The sequence below is a fragment of the Vipera ursinii genome (assembly GCF_947247035.1).
Source record: "Vipera ursinii genome assembly, chromosome: 1".
In the NCBI taxonomy this organism is placed as follows: domain Eukaryota; kingdom Metazoa; phylum Chordata; class Lepidosauria; order Squamata; family Viperidae; genus Vipera; species Vipera ursinii.
Genome location: NC_139512.1, coordinates 228,475,148 through 228,499,170, shown reverse-complemented (window position 1 = coordinate 228,499,170; position 24,023 = coordinate 228,475,148). Strand labels below are relative to the sequence as shown.

The window sequence follows — 24,023 nt, the reverse complement described above, 5'->3', positions numbered from 1 at the left end:
TCAGTTTCCTTTAAGGTAAAGGTAAAGGTTCCCCCGCACATGCGTGCTAGTTGTTTCCGACTCTAGGGGCCGGTGCTCATCTCCGTTTCAAAGCTGAAGAGCCAGCGCTTGTCCGAGGACATCTCCATGGTCATGTGGCCGGCATGACTAGACGCCAAAGGCGCACAGAACGCTGTTACCTTCCCACCGTAGTGGTCCCTATTTTTCTACTTGCATTTTTACGTGCTTTCGAACTGCTAGGTTGGCAGAAGCTGGGACGAGTAACAGGCGCTTACTCTGTTATGCGGCACTCAGGATTCGACCCGCCAAACTGCCGACCTTCTGATCGACAAGCTCAGCGTCCTAACCCACTGAGCCACCGCATCCCTCTTCAGTTTCCTTTATGTACCACTAAAAATGAGAACAGTTACTGTATGGTTCTCCTTAGCTGTTGAGTAGAAGAGAAATTTACTGGGGGAATCCACAGATTCTGAATGAAAATAGAATCGGTTTATGATTCGTATATACAGCATTTTTCTTGTTGGATTGTGATGTACTTGAATCTAGTATGGGCTTAGTATATGGGAGTCTGATTGTTGTGTATAGTTCTATTTTACTATTAGGGACTTGAGATCATATGTAAACAGGAGTGCCATTTCAAAACCTGTTAAGTATTGTTTCTTAACTCTGTCTTTGGACTCATGAAACACCACTATTTAATGGAAATGGTTTTGTAATCCACATGTAAATGACGTCACTAAATCATAACCTGCAACAAGCATTCAATAGTATATGCAAGAGGGAAGAACTGACTAGGAATGACAAACTTGAAAGCAGAGAGGGAAAATGGTATAAGAGATGCTGAATTATTTCTGGGTCATGTGGTCCTGTCTTAAGAAATTGCATTTTGGAAGTAACCTCCCTTGTTCACTTTAGTGTTTAGGTTGATCAGAATATTGAAGTCATGCCACAATTGTGGTAAACATCTCCAGTCTGGATGAGTGTTATAGAAATTCTTGGAGGAAAGCCTATAAAATGTGTAAATTATGATGGCAAAATTTAGAATGTTTGTGTTGTCAAACAGTACAGTATATCTCTGAATAGCAGGGCAAAAAAAATGGGGTGGAGGTGTTCTATTTTTATTGGGCTAGATCACTAATAAAATAATATGTACGACAGTATGAAGAATTTAATTTAGTCCCAACATAAATAACCACACCCATTAAGAAAGGAAGGGGGATTTAATTTAACTATGAAAATCTATAGTTATATCAACTGTGCTGCTCCATTGTCCCTTTTTCAAAATAATAAGAATGAAATAAAAACAAAACAACCAACAATACCTATCAAAATTCATTATACTAACCTAGTGCATATTTCTCCTTCCATATTTGTGTAGTGATGCTTTTAATAAAACTCATAACTCCCAATGTTACATTTTTGATGTAATAAATTCCAAATTCTGAAGATGTACCCAACAAACTACTAACCATCCAGATGATTTCAATACAGAATATGTCAATGATAGGACAAGTCTGGCTGACACTAAATGTGGCTATCCAACCCTGGGAACATATTTGGTTTGACTATCTTCTTCTCAGATTGATGCAAGTAATCTTAAGATTAAGGTAGTCCTACCTCCCAGGTCTTTAGAAGGGACACTCCACGCAGACCTGCTACTAACCTAACTTCTCCCTTCTGCTCTATGTGAAGTCCATGGAGAACAGAGACAAGAGAGCCTAGTGGGCTGTGGATAGTCTGTATTTGCATTTCAGTCAGTCCTTAGGAGGCTATGAACTGGAGGTTCTAAGAACTGTAGCACTTGCTCCAGAGCTGGTGCCAGAAGGTTTGTGAAGAATATCATTCCTGCTTTTTATTTTATCCATGGTTTTTCTTAAGTGTTCCCAATAGGTTAAGGACCGAGCAAGGGTCACTCCTAAATACTTTGCATTACAGTTCATCACTCGTACTGTGTGTTTTTTTAAATAATTTACTGCTCTGGTGTTTTAGATTTTGGTACACATTTTATATGTTATTTCTGTAAATTTTATGCACTATGCTCCAGGTGAAATAAAATAAACTGGGGGTTCTTGTCCTACAAATAGCTATGATGATTGAAACACAGACACGTCCTTTTTGCATGTGTTTTTCAAAGCACTTGCAACATTCAAATAAAATCTCTTCATCCTAGAAAAAACCTTTTGCCAGCTGTCTTTTGAAAGCACTGGCTTATTTCCACCAGGCAATTCACAATGAGTACTGCCTGCGTAGGTCCAATTTTTATCCTAAATTACTGCACAGAATTATGATTAAAAGAAGCTGTTTTTCTTCCCACTCTTCAAGCTATTTTCCTAGGTTTAGGTTACTTTGCCCCATGTCAACCTCCCATTTTATGTACAATATCACTAGGCTGTATCTGGCGTCAGGATTCTTTCCTCCATGCCTGCTTTCCTCAGAAGCTGTTTCTTCTCAACTTATTCCCAGCGTTTATCTTTTGTTTTCCCCATCTTTTCTTTTCTTTTCTGGAGAAAGTCAAAGTAACGCTGCAGGTTGGATTTGTTTTAACTCTCAAATATTCCCTGTTTCAAATAGGGTATAAAGCGACATGATAGCAGTGTTCCAATATCTCAGGGGCTGCCACAAAGAAGAGGGAGTCAAGCTCTTCTCCAAAGCACCTGAGGGCAGGACAAGAAGCAACGGATGGAAACTAGTCAAGGAGAGAAGCAACCTAGAACTAAAGAGGAACTTCCTGACAGTTAGAACTATTAATCAGTGGAACAACCTCCCTCCAGAAGCTGTGAATGCTCCAACACTGGAAGTATTTAAGAGACTGGACATCCATTTGTCCAAAATGGTATTGGGTTTCCTGCCTGAGCAGGGGGTTGGACTGGAAGACCTCCAAGGTCCCTTCCAACTTATTATTATTATTGTTGTTGTTGTTGTTGTTGTCATCATCATCATCATTATCATCATCATCACCACCACCACCAAGGATTTCTGCTTCCTAGTTGTTTAATAAAAGCAGCCATCAAATGGTACCCTCTTGGTCTAAATAAACAAAAAACAAAAAACTGGGGAGAACTGAAATGAAAAAGGCTTGGAACAATTAGGAATTTTGGGGGGGTGGAGGGGGGCAAAGAGTTGAGACCTTCATTCAGTTGTGACACTAACAACACATTCATGGTCCAGAATTTGCAGGTCAAGAGGTTTGTCTTTTGAATCAGTTCTCCAATCATGAGATTCCGGTAAAAAAAATCAAGTACACCCCACAAGGCTGAATTTTGCTCACCCTCTTTCTGTTGTTGTATCTATTCTCGGTATTGACCCTCATAAGGCTATACTCTCATTCAAAATTCCATTGACAATTCTGACAGCATGAATGAGCCACAGGTAGAAATAGCCATTCACAACTGTATTGTTATGAATGGAGTTGCAAGCGAGGCTCACAGTCAAGAGTTTCTCCAATGCAGAACTGAATGAAAGTTGAAGAGCTGGGCATCTTTGCTTAGCAGATAGCAGTACAAATAACAGTAATAATTACAACTATACTAATACGCAGATGCCTTTGGGTGGAAGAGATTACTTTTTATCTTCAATATATGTTACGCAAGTACTTAAAAGAGCTGTTACTATTAATAAGACATTTCCACATAATGTACCGCTGGATGGTAAAGTTCAAAATATTCCTTCCTGATTACTGAGTTTCTACAAGGACTGGATGGATAAATATACTTTCTGAGGAAAGCTCCATTGTGAACCAGGTGAACAGCACAATCCCAGATGGAATGTAGTCATATACTTAATAGACATTAGCCCCAAGTAGATGGGTAGCCTCATTGCAGACTTAATTTGAAATATATATATATATATATATATATATATATATATATATATATATATATATGTATATGTATATGTATATGTATATGTATATGTATATGTATATGCATATGCATATGTATATGTATATATATATATATGTGTGTATATATATATATGTGTGTGTATATATATATATATATATATATATATATATATATATATATATATGTGTGTGTGTGTGTGTGTGTGTGTGTGTGTGTGTGTGTGTGTACCGCCCTTTCCCGAAGGACTCAGGGCAGTTTACAGGGTGATTAAAACAAAAAATACAAAAGTTAAAAACAGTTAAAAAAATTATATCCGTCCCCGAACAAATAAAACCCCAGTTAAAATTAAAATTAAAATTCTCAGCCTTATATCTGTAAGAAAGCACAGGTGTTTCTCATATCAACAGATCCTGTAAATGAAAATAAGGAGGCAATTTTCTATGAATCATTAATGACTAAAAAAGAGAAATTGTGTTTCTAATTCCCAGGATTGTGCTGCTGTGATGTTTGATAATGTGTGTGCATGTATGTCCCAGTGTTGACTCCTGGTGACTGCCTGGATGCATACCTGCAAATATCTAACTTTCATCAAGAAGCAACTAGACAAAATGGTACTCACCTAGGATGTTTCCTACAAGAGCCACAAGAAATACAATAATATAGCCAACAATGAGCACCCATTCATATTCCTTGGGATGCAGATATTCCTTCCAGAGATAGTGCAGAAATTCTTCCTCATCGTAGTCTGTGAGAGGGTTTGTAAAGGGTTCCTGAGTCCCATTCGCTGTCCCATTAGAAGACCAGTTTGTGCAAGAAAGAAAGCCATCTTCCACTTGAGTCACAGACATAATTGGTTCTGCTCTGGGTCTGAATTCGGTCCTTCAGGGGTTTAGCCTAGCTTCCTGCCAGTCAGACATAACTGCATTGAGCAGTAGGGGAAAAAAAAGCAGGCAGAAAGGGGAAGATGGAAAAAAGAGCCAGGTGTGTCAATGGGACTTCCTTAACTAGCTTTGCATCAAGCATCTCCCAGTGGCAGGATGCTTGCTGAAGCTCCAGAAGCACCGAGCCCCGTCGTAACAGAGCAGCAGGCAAGAGAGAAGCAATTCCTGCATAGAGCTTTTTAATTCAGCCAGAGGGTGTGCGAAGCACATTCTTGCAGTGACAGGCAAAATGAAAACTGCAGCATGTTCCGAGGGACTCCAGAGATCATGAAATGAGGAGAGAGAGACGGTATGTGCCTGTGCACACTTTCAACTGAGTGTGATTGTAAATCCACCAAGGACTTTTGAAGGGGCCCTTTTACTCCTTCATTAAACAATCCATTCCCTTTAGTGATATAGTGCTGCTTTGAATGAATGAATTTGAATGAATTAGAGATCTTTTTTTTTTCTTATCTCTTGTAAAGGTAAAGGTTCCCCCGCACATGCGTGCTAGTCGTTTCCAACTCTAGGGGCCGGTGCTCATCTCCGTTTCAAAGCCGAAGAGCCAGCGTTTGTCTGAGGACGTCTCCGTGGTCATGTGGCCGGCATGACTAGATGCCAAAGGCTCATGGAATGCTGTTACCTTCCCACCGTAGTGGTCCCTATTTTTCTACTTACATTTTTACGTGCTTTCGAACTGCTAGGTTGGCAGAAGCTGGGACGAGTAACAGGCGCTCACTCTGTTACGCGGCACTCGGGATTCGACCCACCAAACTGCCGACCTTCTGATCGACAAGCTCAGCGTCCTAACCCACTGAGCCACCGCGTCCCTTACTATCTCTTGTAAGCAGTGCTTTTTTTGTAGGAAAAAAGGTGCCGGAACTCACATCTTGTTAATCTTTTATTATTATTATTTTTATATATATTCAGTTCTTAGCAGGACCGGTGGTTGGGAAGTAGTTAGTAATAATTTTTTATTTTTAAATTTGAGGTCACACTTTTACACTAAAAATTTAAAAAAGATTTTCAATTCACCAATGATTTTTTTAAAATAAGAAATTATTAACCTTTCGTACGTAGTCAATCACTGTACCCACACCCACACATGTCAGTTGTGTTAACGAAACATAACGGTCGCTGCCCGCAGTAAATACTTAGCGTGCGACCACATGACCAATCACAAGCCGAGCAGTGCCACAAGCCGAGCAGCGCCATCACAACCAGCACAAACAATGTATGCATGCATTGGATTCAACACACAAGCAGCCCGCGTGCACTGTTTTAATGATTTTGCTGCCGACCTGCTATGCTCGACAGGTGGACTAAACCAGCGTTTCCCAACCTTAGGAACTTGAAGATGCGTGGACTTCAACTCCCAGAATTCCCCAGAATTCTATGCTGGCTGGGGAATTCTGGGAGTTGAAGTCCACGCATCTTCAAGTTGCGTGGAAACGCTGGACTAAACATCAAATTTTCAAAAATTACTTTTAAAAATTGGAAAAATCCGTCAAAAAAAGGTGCCGGAACTCTGTTCCGGTGAGTTCTATGAAAACAAAAAAGTAGGACTTCCGGTGGCTGCGCGGCGCCGGAGACAGCCTTCCCGGGCTGCCCGCGGCTCAGCTGTGTGATTTTCGCCCGAAACAGCGCCGATCAGCTGTTCGGGCAAATTTGAAGCCCCCTCCTCGGGAGAAGAGGAGGGGGTGAGGCCCCAGGTAGGGGTTGAGTTCTCCGGGGCCGCCTGAGCTTGGAGCTTGGGCGGCTGAAGGATTGAACTCCCCTGAAGCCTGGGTCGCTCCCAGCTGGCCAGCGTCTCTGCTCCGGATTTCTTGGAGCAGAGCCAGGCATCTGCGACCACCCCTGCCTGAAGGAAGGACTATGGAGTAATAAGAGCAGGCAGAGCGGTACAAGAGGAAAAGGTGAAGAGGATTATTTTATTTTACTCTCGAGCTTGATGGACTTTTTAAAGTTAAAGTGAAAGTGCGTCACAATTGAAAGTAAAAGATGGCGGCTAAACCTCCCCCTAAAACTCTTCGGAGTGGTGGAACTTCTCCGGTGCAACAATCATCATTGCAGGCATTGCATCCTCCTGATGTATTGACACCGAAGGACTTACGAGACGCTCTTGAAAAACATGCCCAGGTAATTTTGGAATCAATGGGTGATAAATTTGCACAGATGGAGGAGAAATTGGAGAAATTGGAGGAGAGAATGGAAGAGAGGATGGAACAGAAGTTCAGCGTGATGAAGGTAGACATTTTGTCTTCAGTGCATAAAGTGGCGGAATGTGTGGAAGATTTGGATGAAAAAGTGGATGATTTGACTCAAAAGAATGCCATATTAGAAGCAAAAGTACTGGAGAATGAAGATTTAAGAGACAAAATGGAAAGAGAATTAAGTCTTGCTCAATATTACCAGATGCAGTTTGCTGTTAGAATCAGAGGCTTAAAAGAGAATATTAAGGAAGATTTAAAGCAGCTGGTTTCTGAGGCTCTCGAAGTGGTATTGAATCAGCCAGCATCTGAAATAAGAGGAGCTATGGATAAAGTGTTCCGTGTGAATTCATGGATTGCTAGACAGAGAAAGTTGCCTAGAGATGTGGTGGTTTACTTTGCAAAAAGGGAAATTAGAGATGAAGTTATACAAGCTGCCTATGATGCTAAAGTTGTGATTGCTGATCAAGAAGTCTTGGTTCTAAAAGAAATTCCTCCAAAGATTTTAAGGAGAAGGAAGGATTTTACATTTCTTGTGCAAGAGCTCAAGCAACGAGATATAAGGTTCAGATGGGAGATTCCAGTTGGGTTGATGGTGATGCATGAAGGTAAAAGGTACCGGCTGGTTACTGTGAAGCAAGCGCGTGATTTTTACAATAACGTTTTAAAAGCAACCCCATTAACACTTCTGGAAGCTGCAAAGGGATCTGGAGAAGGAGAACATCAAGAGGCTGAAGCAGAGGAAAACGGTGCTGGAGGAGATCAAGCTATAACTTCTTTGGATGATCCGAGAGAGCAAAGGGTAACGCGTGCTGCTTTAAAACGATCAAAAAAAAAATAAAAGAACAAGACCAGCAAAAGTCTTTGGAACTTCCACAACGTACTTACAGCCAAGCAGTGGGAGGAGCACGGCCTAAAGAAGATAGTCCTATCAAAGCTGTGCTCCAAGAGCTTTGGGAGGATATGCATGGCAACTAAATTTTTAACTTGGAACGTTAATGGACTAAATTCACCACAGAAGAGGAAGAAAGTTTTTCAATATTTAAAACAATTCAAGATAGATGTTATATGTTTGCAAGAAACGCATATTAGAGTTGTGGATCAAAAGTACTTATTGAACTCAAGGCTGGGTACGCAATTTGTTGCTTCTGCAATGAATAAGAAAAATGGAGTGGTTGTTTATGTTAAAAGTGCCTTAACAGCAGACTTAATTGAAGCAGATAAGCATGGAAGATATGTTATGATAGAGCTGCTGTTAGAAGGTAAAAAGACGCTTTTAGTTGGATTATATGCTCCTAATCAACAACAAGCTGACTTTTTTAGTTTACTTCACACAAAGCTTACCCAGTTGGATTATAAATCTTTTATTTTTATGGGGGACTGGAATGGTGTTTTGGATGTACAGATGGACAAGGCTGGAGCTTTTAAGCGCATCCCAAGTCATGCTAGACTGCCTAAATCTTTTTTTGAAATGAAGGATGACTTGGAACTGCGAGATATTTGGCGTGAGAGACATTTGCAGGAAAAGGATTATACATTTTATTCTGACAGACATCAATCTTTTTCTAGGATTGATTTTATTTTGTTGACTAATGATTTTTTTTGAGGACTAAAAAGGTGAAGATTTGTGCAAGAACTATCTCTGATCATAGTCCAGTTTGGTTAGAGATTGATAAGGAGAATAGAGACAGGCGCTCGTGGCGCGTAAATGAGAATTTGTTTAGAAATCAGAGAAATGTGGAAGAATGCAAACAGCGGATGAAGGATTTTTTTTGAAATTAATATGAATAAGGGCACCTCTATGGATATGGTTTGGGATGCTAGCAAGGCCTACATGAGAGGGGTGTTGATATATATGAATAATAAACATAGACGTGCTGTGGAAGCTAGGAGGAAAGAACTGGAGAATGAAATAAAGGAAAAAGAAAAGGCTTTGATTTTGAATTCAGAGGATGTGAAGACTAAGGAGGCTATTAAACTGTTAAGAGGACAATTTGATAAATTAATGGCTGACCAAGTGGCAACCAATTTGCGGTTTGACAGGCATAATACCTTTTGCAACGCTAACAAACCAGGTAGATGGTTAGCTTATAGATTGAGGAAAAAACAAAGGGCTTCTAATATAGACAAAATTGAGCATAAAGGAAGGGTTGTGTTTCAACAGGACCTTATCAAGGATGCTTTTGTGGATTTTTATTCTAAATTATATGCTAAGGAGAAGATTAATGAAAAAGACATTGATATATATTTGGAGAATGCTAGCATCCCGGTTCTTACGCAAGTACAAAAAGAGGGGATTAATCAATTGATTCCAGAAGAAGAAATTTTTACAGCAATTAAGGAATTGAAGGTGGATAAAGCACCAGGTACGGATGGTTTGACTGCGGCTTACTACAAAAATCTACAATTAGAGATGATAAAACCGTTAAAGGAACTGTTCCAGACAATCCAGAGGGGGGGGAAAGGTGCCACCGTCTTGGAGAACAGCTTTTATTTCCTTGATTCCGAAGGAAGACCAAGATGTTACTCAAGTTAAAAATTATAGACTGATATCGCTTTTAAATACAGATTACAAGATATTTGCTAAGGTTTTGGCTAATAGACTGATGAGGGTTCTGCAACAGGTGATTCATGGGGACCAAACGGGGTTTATTAGTGGTAGGCAAATGAAAAATAATGTGAGGCATATAGTTGATGTGTTAGAGTTTTTGGAAAGGAACAACCAGATCCCTGCGGCGCTAATTTTTCTAGATGCTGAAAAAGCTTTTGATCAATTGAATTGGCAATTCTTGATGAAAGTTTTAGACAAAATGGATTTTGGGGAAAAATTTTTACAACCGATTAGGGCATTATACCAAAAACAAACTGCCCGAATCATAGTTAATAATAGTCTGACAGAAGCATGTAATATTGAGAAGGGCACAAGGCAAGGGTGTCCGTTATCGCCCTTGTTATTTGTGTTAACATTAGAGATATTATTGGTTAAAATACGGAATTCGGAAAAAATTAAGGGGATACAAATTAGAGATCAGGACTATAGATTGAGAGCATTTGCAGATGATCTGGTTGTTACAGTGACCCAGCCAGACAATTCTGTTGTGGACCTGATGGAGATAATAACACAATACGGGAAGGTTTCTGGATTTAAAGTTAATATACAGAAAACCAAAATTTTGGCCAAAAATATGACAGTTTCGCAAAAGGCTCTCTTAGAAGGATTAACTGGATTTGAGATTGTTAAAAGGGTTAAATATTTGGGGGTGCTTTTGTCGCCCTCTAATACAAAGTTATATAAAAATAATTATGAAAAACTATGGGGGAAAATTCAAAAAGAATTGGAGAGTTGGGAAAAATTGCAATTGTCTTTGTTGGGACGGATCGCAGCAGTGAAAATGAATGTCCTGCCTAAATTTTTATTTTTATTTCAAATGATACCGATTCTTAAGAAAGATTCTAATTTGGAGGAATGGCAGCGAGGTATCAATAAATTTGTTTGGGCAGGGAAAAAGCCACGAGTTAAATTTAAGATTATGCAGGATACTCGTGAGAGAGGTGGTCTTAAAATGCCCAATTTTAAACTATATTATGAAGCTGCTGCATTAGTAGGAATAAGTGATTGGATTAATTTGACACAAGAGAGATTATTAAATCTTGAGGGCCACGATTTGTTGTTTGGCTGGCATGCATATTTGTTGTATGACAAGAAGGTAGACAATTTGTTTAGAGTGCATATTTTAAGACAGGCATTGTTGAGAGTTTGGAAGAAGTATAGACATAAGCTAGATTGCAAGATACCACTGTGGGCAATTCCAAAACACGCAATAGAAAATATACATGCTGGTTTCAAACATGATGTGACTACGTACAAGGAGATCCTAAGCTTGGAAAGAAATGTCTGGTGTTTGAAATCATATAGCCTCTTGCGAGAAGAGGAGGTTGTTCAAAACTGGTTTCAATATACTCAGTTACGGGCCAGGTGGAAAGAAGACCAGAAAAATGGTTTTACAATGACTGATGAAAATTTGATAAAGCAAATTAGAAATCAGGGACCAGCACATATTAAACGGATATATCTTGCATTGATAGAGATTGATTCAGAAACAGAACTTGTTAAGGATTGTATGATAAAATGGGCCCAAAACATCCAGGAAGTTATCACAAAGGACACGTGGGAAAAGATTTGGGTGAGGAACGTAAAATTTACACAAGCTCAAAATCTAAGAGAGAATTTTTACAAAATGTTTTATAGATGGCATTTAGATCCTAAAAAGCTTGCAAGTATGTATCCGAATTATCAGCCTAAATGTTGGAGGTGCGGTGATGAAGACGCAACATATTTTCACATATGGTGGACTTGTAAAAAGGTTAAGGCTTTTTGGATAAAAGTCTGATGGAACAGGCAGAAGATTTTTAAACGGAGGATAAAGTTTTGTCCGCAACTTTTTTTGTTGGGAATAATTACAGATGTTACAGTTGTGGACACCAAGTTGATGTTGAATTTAATTACGGCAGCAAGACTTTTGATAGGTCAGTATTGGAAGAAAGAGGAACTGCCGACCGTAGAAGAGTGGACTTTAAAGGTTTCCGACCTGGCAGAGATGGCGAAGATTTCGGCCTATTTGAAAGATCACTCACAAGAACGCTATATTATGGAATGGAGAAAATGGATTGAGTTTATCCAGAATAAGTATAGGGTTAAGAAGTTTCATGTAGCATTTGAATAAGTCTTCTTTCTTTTTTTCTTTTTCTATTTTAGTTTCTTTATATATATTTAATATTATTAAGGTTTGTTTTATCCTATATAAGCTAGAGAGTGATGGATTTTAGAGTTTATAGTTGTTAGTATATGGTTGTTTATGATTTTTTTTTATATATACCTTGTATTTAGCTCTGGGAAGTCGGGGGGGAGGGGGGGAGGGGGGAGAGGTAGGGGGGAGGGAGAAGGGTGGGGGAGGGGGGATTTTTAAAGAAAAATTGTATGTTAAAACTTTTCAATGAAAACAAAAAAGTAGTAAAGTAGTTACTTGTAAAGTAGTTTTTTTATTTTTTTTATTTTTTTCCATATGTATTTATATTTAATTTCCTGCTATTGAAGAAAAAAATGGTTTCAATCTTCAGATACATTTTAAACATAAAAAACATAAAAACTCATCCCCCCCACCCCCACCCAATTCCCCCTCCCTCTCCTCCCCCCCCCGACTTCCCAGAGCAAATACAGGGTATTGACCCTAACAATCTTAAACTATAATATGCAAACTAACTATAATAACACTTTGAGTCCTATCGCACTTTAACTCTCCTTAAAAATAACTAAATAATAACAAATCTTCTAAATCTAATACTCATTCCAATGCTAAATGAAACTTTTTGGTCCCATATTTATTCTGGATATAATCAATCCATCTTCTCCATTCCAAAATATATCTTTGTTGCGAATGATCTTTCAAATATGCTGAGATTTTTGCCATTTCTGCCAGGTTCGAAACCTTTAAAGTCCATTCTTCTATAGTAGGCAAATCCTCCTTCTTCCAATAGTGCGCAACCAAAAGTCTTGCTGCCATTATTAAATTCAGCATCAATTTAGTTTCTATAGCAGTAGAGTCAATAATAATACCCAGCAAAAATAATTGTGGAGAAAATTTTATCTTTTTCTTAAATATCTTCTGCATATTCCACCAAATTTTAATCCAAAAAGCTTTTACTTTTTTTACAAGTCCACCATACAGTCATGCTCGAAATTGTTGGCACCCCAGAAGTTTTTCCAGAAAATCAAGTATTTCTCACATAAAAGTATTGCAGGAACACATGTTTTGCTATACACAGGTTTATTCCCTTTGTGTGTATTGGAACACAACAAAAAGGGAGGAAAAAAAGCAAATTGGACATAATGTCAAACAAAACTCCAAAAATGGGCCGGACAAAATTATTGGCACCCTTTCAAAATTGTGGGTAAACAAAATTGTTTCAAGCATGTGATGCTCCTTTAAACTCACCTTGGGCAAGTAACAGGTGTGGGCAATATAAAAATCACACCTGAAAGCAGATAAAAAGGAGAGAAGTTCACTTAGTCTTTGCATTGTGTGTCTGTGTGTGCCACACTAAGCATGGACAACAGAAAGAGGAGAAGAGAACTGTCTGAGGACTTGAGAACCAAAATTGTGGACAAATATCAACAATCTCAAGGTTACAAGTCCATCTCCAGAGATCTAGATTTGCCTTTGTCCACAGTGTGCAACATTATCAAGAAGTTTGCAACCCATGGCACTGTAGCGAATCTCCCTGGTTGTGGACAGAAGAGAAAAATTGATGAAAGGTTGCAACGCAGCATAGTCCGGATGGTGGATAAGCAGCCCCAAACAAGTTCCAAAGGAATGCAAGCTGTCCTGCAGGCTCAGGGAGCATCAGTGTCGGCGCAAACTATCCGTCGACATTTAAATGAAATGAAACGCTATGGCAGGAGTCCCAGGAGGACCCCACTGCTGACACAGAGACATAAAAAAGCAAGATTACAATTTGCTAAAATGTACTTGAGTAAGCCAAAATCCTTCTGGGAAAACGTCTTGTGGACAGATGAGACCAAGATAGAGCTTTTTGGTAAAGCACATCATTCTACTGTTTACCGAAAATGAAATGAGGCCTACAAAGAAAAGAACACAGTACCTACAGTGAAATGTGGTGGAGGTTCAATGATGTTTTGGGGTTGTTTTGCTGCCTCTGGCACTGGGTACCTTGAATGTGTGCAAGGCATCATGAAATCTGAGGATTACCAAAGGATTTTGGGTCGCACTGTAGAGCCCAGTGTCAGAAAGCTGGGTTTGCGTCCGAGATTTTGGGTCTTCCAGCAGGACAATGACCCCAAACATACGTCAAAAAGCACCCAGAAATGGATGGCAAGAAAGCGCTGGAGAGTTCTGAAGTGGCCAGCAATGAGTCCAGATCTGAATCCCATTGAACACCTGTGGAGAGATCTTAAAATTGCTGTTGGGAAAAGGCGCCCTTCCAATAAGAGAGACCTGGAGCAGTTTGCAAAGGAAGAGTGGTCCAAAATTCTGGGTGAGAGGTGTAAGAAGCTTATTTATGGTTATAGGAAGCGACTGATTTCAGTTATTTTTTCCAAAGGGTGTGCAACCAAATATTAAGTTAAGGGTGCCAATAATTTTGTCCGGCCCATTTTTGGAGTTTTGTTTGACATTATGTCCAATTTGATTTTTTTCCTCCCTTTTTTGTTGTGTTCCAATACATACAAAGGGAATAAACCTGTGTATAGCAAAACATGTGTTCCTGCAATACTTTTCTGTGAGAAATACTTGATTTTCTGCAAAAATTTCTGGGGTGCCAACAATTTCGAGCATGACTGTATATGATAATACGTTACATCATCACAACCACACCTCCAGCATTTAGGCTGATAATTTGAATACATAGATGCCAATTTCTTAGGATCTAAATGCCATCTATAAAACATCTTATAAAAATTCTCTCTTAAATTTTGTGCCTGTGTAAATTTTACATTTCTGACCCATATTGTTTCCCAAGTATGCATCGTTATTGGTTCTTGAATATTCTGGGCCTATTTTATCATACAATCTTTAACAAGTTCCGTTTCTGAATCTAATTCTATCAATGTAAAGTAGCATTTTTATTTTCAAGGAGTGAAGGCTCTCCTCTCCTTTCAAGCATTTGATTCTGTGTGACTTTGGAAAATTATAGCGTATCACATCGAGCAAGAATAAAAGAATATTGGATGGTTGTTTCCTAATGGCTAGTGAACTGTACAGAAAATTGCTTGGGTATTGATGAGAATGTGACCCTTGCTTAATTTCATGGAGTTGAAGCAAGCATTCTGTTCAGAATTCTTGTAAGAATATTCTGTCCTTCCCCAGAGGAAGGAAGGAAGGGAGGGAGGGAGGAAGAGAGGTATTAAGTTGTGGGCTCTGGTGAGCAGGAATGATGACACGAGGCTGAGTACAGGAAAACTCATTCTTTTATTCTTGCTGGAACTGTACCAAAGCTTGGGCCGCAACCAGCCACAATATATAGCCTAGCCCCTAGGTGGCAGCCAATAGGTTTGAACCCATGCTTGCCACCTGGGGCTGACGAATTGCAGGACCGGAGACAGCCTGTCTGGATTGCTGGAGAGCCGTTAGCTCCTCCAGCAATGCACGTGATGTAACACCACAAGCCCAATACATAACACCCCTCCCTTCTTAGTTCAGACTATGACACCCTTAAAATGGTTTTAACAACTGTCAAGACTTACTGTATTAATCACTCCCAACAACCATAATGAAATAATAAAAAATAATAAATAAATAATACTTATAAATTCATTGTCGCTACAATGAAATTAAACAACGTCTGAATGAATGAATGAACCTTTATTGTCAAAGTACAACCATGTATACATTGAGATTAGCTGAGCCTCCCTTCGTGTTCCCACCCCCTAACACACAGTGACAACAAACCCTCCATCTTATTACACCATGTGAACTAATTGAACCACACACCGGCCTCGCAAGTCAATTCTGCATAAAGTTTATAAAAATTATTTCCCGTTCAAAAGCCTAACAGCCCACAGATAAAAGCTGTTTTTCAGCCTGTTGGTGCGGCTGGCTATACTCCTATATCTCCTACCCGATGGTAGGAGAGTAAAGAGATACCGTCCAGGGTGTGAGTAAACCCTGAGAATTTTCCTCACTCTTCCAAGGCAACGAGCCCTGGCGATGTCATCCAGTGGTGTCAGGGGACAGCCCACAATGTCTTGTGCTGTACTCACCACCCTCTGTAATACTTTCCTATCCGCGGCTGTCAGACCAGCATACCAAACCACAATACCATACGAGAGGATGCTCTCTATAGTAGACCGGTAAAAGAGGGTCATTAGCCGTTGTTCTACCCTGTTCTTCCGCAAGACCCTGAGAAAGTGAAGTCTCTTTTGGGCCTTTCTAGCCACCTGGGTTGTATTAACTTTCCAGGTCAGATCTTCGCAGAGGTAGACTCCCAGAAATTTAAAGGAGGAAACTCTCTCCACACAGCCTTCCCCGATGTAAAGTGAGGCAGGTTCCTCCTTTTTTCTCCGAAAGTCTAGCACCATCTCTTTTGTCTTGCCGATGTTCAGGTGCAAGTTGTTGTTACTACACCATATGGATAGTTTTTGTACCTCCGCCCTGTATGCTGTCTCATCCCCACCTGTAATAAGACCCACCACAGTTGTATCATCTGCAAACTTAATTATCGCAGTGGATGGGTCAGATGATACACAGTCATATGTGTATAAAGAGTACAGGTAGGGGCTAAGCACGCAGCCCTGTGGTGAGCCGGTGCAAAGCTTCAGGGGGGTGGACAAAGCAGACCCGACCCTCACTGTTTGTAACTGGTCCCTAAGAAAGTCTTGAATCCAATCGCAGATGGCAGGGGAAAATTTCAAGTCAGTCAGCTTCTTGAAGAGAATGCTCGGCAAAATGGTGTTGAAAGCTGAGCTATAATCAACAAAAAGCATCCTGACATAACTTCCAGGTTTCTTGAGATGACTTGCTACAGAGTGTAAAGTAGTAGCTATGGCATCGTCTGTCGACCTATTCCCCCTATAGGCAAATTGATGTTTATCAAAATCTAGTGGGAGGCATGTCCTGAGATGTTGGAGAACCAATCTTTCGAAGCATTTCATGACTACAGACGTTAATGCAATAGGTCTGTAGTCGTTCAGGCACTCAACTGCAGTTTTCTTGGGGACTGGGACAATGGTAGCTGCCTTCAAGCACGATGGTACACATGCCGTTTGCAAAGAGATGTTAAAAATCCTTGTCAGGACCCCTGCTAATTGGTCGGCACAATTCCTAACCACTATCCCCAGCACCCCATCTGGGCTTGTGGCTTTGCTGGGATTCACAGCCTTCAATACAGCTCTCATTTGGCGTTCACACAGGGTGAGTGGCTGAGAATAAGAAGGCCGGCCAGCAGAGGCTACGGGGTCTGGTCTTTTTACCTCATAGCAAGCGAAGAAGATATTCAGCTCCTCAGCCAATGAGGCATCGGTGTTAGCCATGCTCCTCTTACTGCTCTTGTAGTTGGTTAAGTGCTGCAGTCCCTGCCATACTTGTCTCGGATCATTGTCTGCTAAGTGGTTCTCCACCTTGTGTTTATATTGTTGTTTCGCCATCCTAATGCCTCTTCTGAGATTTGCCCTGGCCTCTCTGTATGTGTCCGTGTCCCCTGCCTTAAAGGCAGAATCCCGGGCTCTCAGGAGTGTTCGTATCTCTGCAGTCATCCAGGGTTTACAGTTCCCGTAAACTCTAATGCACTTTTCTGTCATTACACTATCAGTGCATGTTCTAATGTAAGAGAGTACGGCATCTGTATATGCATTCAGAGCTTGTTCTTTGAATACACTCCAGTCAGTGGTTTCAAGGCGGTCCTGCAACTGGCTGAGAACACCCACTGGCCAGGTTTTGACCCTTTTCGTGACTGCCTGAGTTCTTTTCCTGAGAGGGACATACTTTGGGCACAACAGGACTGAAAGATGGTCGGATGTACCCAGGTGGGGGAGAGGGAAAGCTCTGTATGCCTGTTTCAGATTGGAATACACGTGGTCTAAAGTGTTCTTCCCTCTGGTGGAAACTTGCACATACTGTACAAACTTGGGGAGAACTGTCTTCAGACAAGCTTGATTGAAGTCCCCAGCCATGACAAGACTGCCCTCTGGGTGAGTTTGCTGCTGTCTGGTGATGACATCATACAGCTTGGAAAGTGCCGTGCTGACATTGGCATCAGGTGGAACATAAACAGCTGTAATAATTACCACAGTAATTTCTCTAGGCAGATAAAAAGGCCTACATATAACAGTCATCAATTCCACATCTGGGGAGCAATACGTGGACACCAATCTGCTGTTGACACACCAGTCACAATGTATATACACACAGAGTCCTTCTCCTTTGCTCTTACTGGAGCCTTTATCTCTGTCAGAGCGGTGAATGACTCGGCTTGTCAGCTCCACTGCTGCATTCGGTATCTCTGGATGTAGCCAGGTCTCAGTGACAACCATCACACAACATTCACGGAGAAGCCTGCTTGCTGCCAACTGCAGCTGTAATTCGTCAGTTTTATGGACGAGGGATCTGGCATTGCTCAGAAAAAGACTCGGCAATGCTGGTCGAAGAGGCTGCCTTCGAAGTCGAATCAAAATCCTAGCCCTGCAGCCACATTTTTGCTTTCGCTCCTTTCTCTTTCACTTACGTCGTCTCCTCCCTGGCCTGAAGACAATCCATGGAGATCCTGGAGTCCTCGCTATGCAGTTTGGTATGTTATGGGACTGCTGAAAATCACTAGTAATTCCAGATTGTCTTGCAAGCCCAATGTTTAACAGCTCTATACATGTGTAGGCTATTTTAGCCCATTGCACTACACTGTGCACATTCATCCATACACACATTAATCCAATCACCACACACCAGTACTGGGAGTTCAAAGCCGCTGCGTGTGAATGCACCGCCATCTTGTGGGGAAAAAACAGGCTTACCAATGCAGCAAGGACTACAATGAGATTAAACAACGTCTGATGAACATGCTTACAAAGCAGTACTGGCAGTTTCAAAATGCCCAAGTTTCTGTAGGTAGTGGTACAAGTTTCACAACACTATACATCACTTTATTTTACAATATAGTCTGTGAGGTATGCAGAAGGCTTGTGTGGCCTAGAGGAATGTCTTGGAGTTCCCCTCACTTTGTGGTCTACCAGCTTACCCAGTGGGCTGGGTAAACCCATGTCCCCTTGTGCTCCAGTGTCAAGGGGAATCACAATGCTCTGGCTGGTCTCACCAGGTTGGCCCACCCCAGAGTCAGTCTGTTCTGCAGAGTAGGCACAGTGGTTGCTGAGGTTCGGCTGGCTTGCTTGGTCAGGGGTTCCATGTTGCATTTCCATGCTTCCCGGTTCTTCCTCAGATTCCACTTCTGTTGAGAAGGGGAAACCCTGGTGGTTCCAGTGTGGGTTGGCTTGGCTACCAGTTTGAGGACTTTGGGAGGGACTTATGCCACAGTCCTCACTTAATTACCGTTCTGGAAACCTTTTCCTGAGTTGGTTGATTTGTCTTCTGACCAGTCGCCCTCCCTCCAACCCCACTTCATAAGATAGGGGTCTGGATGCCTTGGTTATTTGACCAGGAACCCATAAATTCCCTGGCCCATAGTTTCTGGCCCAAACCCAATCGCCTATGTGCAGCCCCCTCGGGGGTTTTGGTCAAGAGGCTTCTGTTGCCACTCTGTCTGGATGAAACCTGTCCAGTTTAGTAATTAAACGCCTTCCGCAACGTAGTTCAGCAGGACTTTTACCTGTAGCAGTGCAGGGCATAGAATGGTGGCAGAGTAAAAAATCTGCCAATCGGTGATGTCAGTCACCTGTGACAATATGCTTGAGTGCCTCCTTTGTTGTCCTCACCATGCGTTCGGCTTGTCCATTCGAAGGAGGATGAAATGGTGCAGACATTGCATGTCTGATGAGGTTAGCTCTAAGAAAAGCCTGAAATTCAGCAGCAGTGAATTGGGCCCCATTATCAGAAACTAAGACATCAGGCAACCCATGTGTTGCAAAGAGTTTTCTCAGCACCTGGATGGTCCTAGCAGTAGTCATATTAGGAACTGGAATTACTTCCAGCCATTTTGAGTGGCTATCCACTACTAGAAGGAAAAGCTGCCCCTGAAAAGGCCCAACGTAGTATATGTGAATCCTAGACCAGGAAGTGTGCGTTTCCTCCCACCTGTGAACTGGGCCCTGAGGCATTTCAGGCCTAGATTGCTGGCATGTATAACAACCATGAACTTGATCCTCGATAGCCTTATCAAGGCCAGGCCACCAAAGGTAGCTTCTAGCTAAAGCTTTCATTCTGACAATGCCTGGATGGCCTTCTTGTAAAGAGTTTAAGACCCTGTTTCTTAATGAAGTGGGAATTATGACTCTGTTCACCCATAAAATGCAGCCCTTATGTGCAGACAACTCATGCCTCCTGACAAAATAACTTTGAAATTCAGAGCCTGGACTTTTTTCCAACCAGCCCGTGTATACCCATGACAACACTCTACTCAGAATTTTATCTGTGGCAGTTTCAGCAGCAATATCCCCTGCGTGGAGGGATATCCTTAGGCATAAGGATATTTCCTAATTTCTCTCTTCAGTTTTCCACGGACATTTTTAGACTTTAGATCATTTTAGACTTTCTTATCGCCCAAGTCTTTTAATTCCTCATTTAAAATGGAGCAGGTCCTAAGAATAGTATTCTGATTATTAAAGTTACTAGCTCATTTCTCTTCTGGGAATCTGTAGTGTTTAAATAGAAGTAACAACCTACCAGAATGTGCCCTTCCTGCTCCAGAGGTGAGCAAGAGGTGAGCAAAGGAACCTTAGCAATCAGTATCCAACTATCAGCCAGTAACTGGAGTAAAGAAAAACCCAGTTGCTACTGCACTGCTTTTTCTCTTTACTTTGAAAAATCAGGGAAAGAATAAGACTAAGTCATGACCCGGTCAGATCACACGATCCCAGCTGTCATCTCAACTGAACTGTTTAGGTGAAGGAGGCTGGGTGATGTGCCAGAAATCTGATTTTCCATTTGGAACTGCCACAAGTGTCTGTCCTGCATCTCAGGTTAGTCAGCTAAATTCCAGCCATCAGGCTTCTCCACATAGGTGAATGTTTTAGGTGCCAGGAGGACAGTGATGCATAATATCTTCTCTTGAGCTTGCTGGTTGGTAACGATATCTCATTACGTTAGAGACAGTAGTCATGGGGAGAACTGCCATATTTTCCATAGGAGATTAGGTACTCCCAGGGCTTTTTTTTCTCATAGAACGCTCAGAACGGAGTTCCGGCACCTTTTTTGGATGGAACCTTGTAGGGTAGGCAAGGCGGGTTGTATGACATGTGTGAGTTCCGGCACCTTTTTCTTTTACAAAAAAAAGCACTGGGTACTCCGTTGCGAATGAGAAAGAAGCAGCTCAACAGAACTTGCGAGCATTTTAAAATAAAGCTAATCTATTGTAAATAAAGCTAATCTATGAGGTTTGGCATATGGGTTGCTGCCTTATATGGGTTTTCCTGGCTCAGTAATGTCAATGGCGATTGGAATAGAGGCAGGAGACTCTATTAATTCTACCTCAAAATGGTTGAGGATCAAGTCTGGGTCCTGTGGCAGGGAAGCAGATATTCTGCTGCTGCTCTATAGCCTTCAACCTTTGGACAATAAGTACCTACGGTGAGTATGCCTCCAATGTTGTGATGGATTGCATAAGAGGATACAGGTCTTTTTGTCCTTTCTCATTAAAAATTACGACTATGCTAGACTTTAGATTCAAAGGCAAAAAAAGGGCTTCAGAGCCTGCATCTCTCCACAACTTGCTAAACCAAAGATATCTTTTGGGGGGATAGTGCTGCAGCCTTGGAGAGCTACACAAACCTGGGAAAAGACACTGTTAGTTTTTGGACAGGTATTATAAAACCTCTGTATACTGCAAAACTGGTTTTTTTCCATTGGAATCTTGGCTCCATGCCACCCTATAATAAATGTAATGTGTAGTATAATAAAAAAAAACTGATATCAACCTCAGATAGGCAGGTTCCTAAATTCAAAATGAATTCCTACTACCTTTCTTCTGGTGTGCCTTCAGTTAATTCTATTAATGGAAATGGAATACAGTGGTACCTCAGTACTCAGTGTTAATTGGTTCCAGGAGGCATGATGAGTAGCAAAAACGATGAGTACCAAACAAAGTTTTCCCTTAAGAAATAATGTAGTGAGTCACAAGGCAGCTGACACCGACAAGTTCTAGCTTGTGCATTGAGTACCAAAGGAATGATAAATACCGGAGCAACATTTTTGGGACAAAAATGCACTGAGAACCAAATTCGATAAGTTACAAAGCAGTTGAGTACCAAGGTACCACTGTATTTTATTTGGCCAAGTGTGATTAGACACACAAGGAATTTGTCTTGGATGCAGAAGCTAATTAATTAGTAGAATTATGAATATCTATTAATTAATTCAATTAATTGAGAGTCAGTTTGGTGTCATGGTTAACTAGAAAGTAGAAGACCATGAATTCTACTCTTCCTCAAGGCTTGGGAGCCAGCTGGGTGACTTTGGACCAATTCCAGCCCACCTTTGCTGTTGTCATGGAAAAAAAACAACAGGAGGAAGCCTTATGTATATAACCTTGATTTGCACAAAATCAAGGTGGCATATAAATCTAGTATTTATCATTATTTTTAGCCATTGTACCTGAGACTGCTATTTAATGCAATGGTGCAAGGGATTCACTTGAGAGCCTCTGGTATATTGGCTAAAGGGCTGGACTAGGAATAAGGAGATCCGGCTTCTAAGCACTAAAGCCAGCCAGGTGCCTGGGGCCAACTCCCTCCCTCTTAGCCTTTTTCATGCCCAGCTTTGATCTGTGGGAAGCAGGTTAAAAAACAAAGGCCCTTATTGCATCATGCTTTGCTGTGAGACCTATGCGAGCACAGAGCAAATCAAGTGCTGAGCAAAAGAAGTAGGACAAAGGCTAAGAAAAGGAAAAACGACATGGAATTGGTTTGCTTGTTCAGTTTCTGTAGGCTGCAGAGTAGCCCGTATGTCTGCAGAAAGAGAAAAAGAAAAAAAAATGTCATCATGCTCTTTATAAAGAGGCTACCTACTGTTGATTTGTTGACTCATCCAATTGACATGGGTACCATGAAAAAGTGATCCTGGGTTTCATAGAATAAGATGATAAAACAGTTAACATTGTTTGTTGTTAGCTGCGAAGTCATGTCCGACCCATCGTGACCCTATGGACAATGTTCCTCCAGGCCTTCCTGTCCACTACCATCTTCTGGAGTCCATTTAAGCTCACCCCTACTGCTTCAGTGACTCCATCCAGCCACCTCATTCTCTGTCGTCCCTTTCTTCTCTTGCCCTCAATCTTTCCCAGCATTAGGCTCTTCTCCAGTGAGTCCTTCCTTCTCGTTAGGTGGCCGAAGTATCAGAAAATAAAAATTGGAAAGTCTAACAGAGGGCAGCAGAGGTTAACAACAATGGAGCCACCTCAAGCGCCTTGCTGGTTTCCTAGGGCTTATAGATAATTGTACTACCATACTAAATTGAAAAATGAAAAAAAAATATATTTATTCAGTGCGTGAATGACCACTTCCAACTGCTAATCTGTTTTATTCAAAATCATATAGTATAGTTTGCTGCTTTGGCTCATCGGGAAAGCCACAATTGACTATTTACAATACCCATTCCTTTTAAAAGATACGTTTCTAATGCACACTCAGATAGTTTCATTATTTATTAGGAGAAAATGCCTTTTCTTCCCACTGATATCAAATTAGTTACCAGCAATATACAAATATCCCCAAATTCTATGATGTTTTTAGGACCATACTTCCAGCAAGTTTTCAATACCTACTACTCTATCAGCAATGGGATAGGAATATGATATTGATCAAAGTTTATTTTATTGGGATTTAAATGGCTTATACTCATTTTTCATTTACAGTGGTAACAGGACATATAGAATACTGTGCAAGGGTATGCAGAAATAGGTCCAAGAAGGTGGGATAAGATTCCTTCTACTTCAAAATAAATGTTCAGGTCGATAATGTGATTTGAACTGCACACCTACACCTATGTTACAAATGCAGCAGCTGAATTCACAATCCCCCGCCACGTACTTCTGCAAACATGGATTAGCACACTGTTTTAGGCAGTTCTAACAATAAGGTGGAAAATATGAAGACTGAAGATGTGAGACTGAAGTAATGGGAGAAGAAAATAGGACACATCCCATCCATTCTGGGCAATCATGCCGCCAATTGCAGTTTATTAAAACTGGCTATTGTGTCTCAGCTGACTGGCTTCCCAATGGAATATTTCGTCCTGTATGTTTTTTGCCATTTTCAAAAATTGGCAGGGGTACATTATAGTTTTTCTAAGTCCATAGAAATTGAGAATTGAATGCACTCAGAATCACAAATTTCTTATAACACTGCCCATTAGGTGAATTGCCTGCGTGCTTTGTAG

The 24,023-nt window shown here is 41.0% G+C and overlaps 1 protein-coding gene across 1 annotated transcript in view; it reads right to left on the bottom strand.

The window, feature by feature from the left end:
• Nucleotides 1–4,693, bottom strand: part of HCRTR2 (hypocretin receptor 2) — a gene marked incomplete at both ends in the record, with an annotated part of 31,631 nt that extends 26,938 nt beyond the window's left edge. Inside the window, one exon of the mRNA XM_083372397.1 lies at nt 4,465–4,693. Coding sequence (XP_083228523.1) covers nt 4,465–4,693 — 229 coding nt within the window. The remainder of the gene's footprint in view (nt 1–4,464) is intronic.
• Between the last annotated feature and the right edge of the window lie 19,330 nt (nt 4,694–24,023).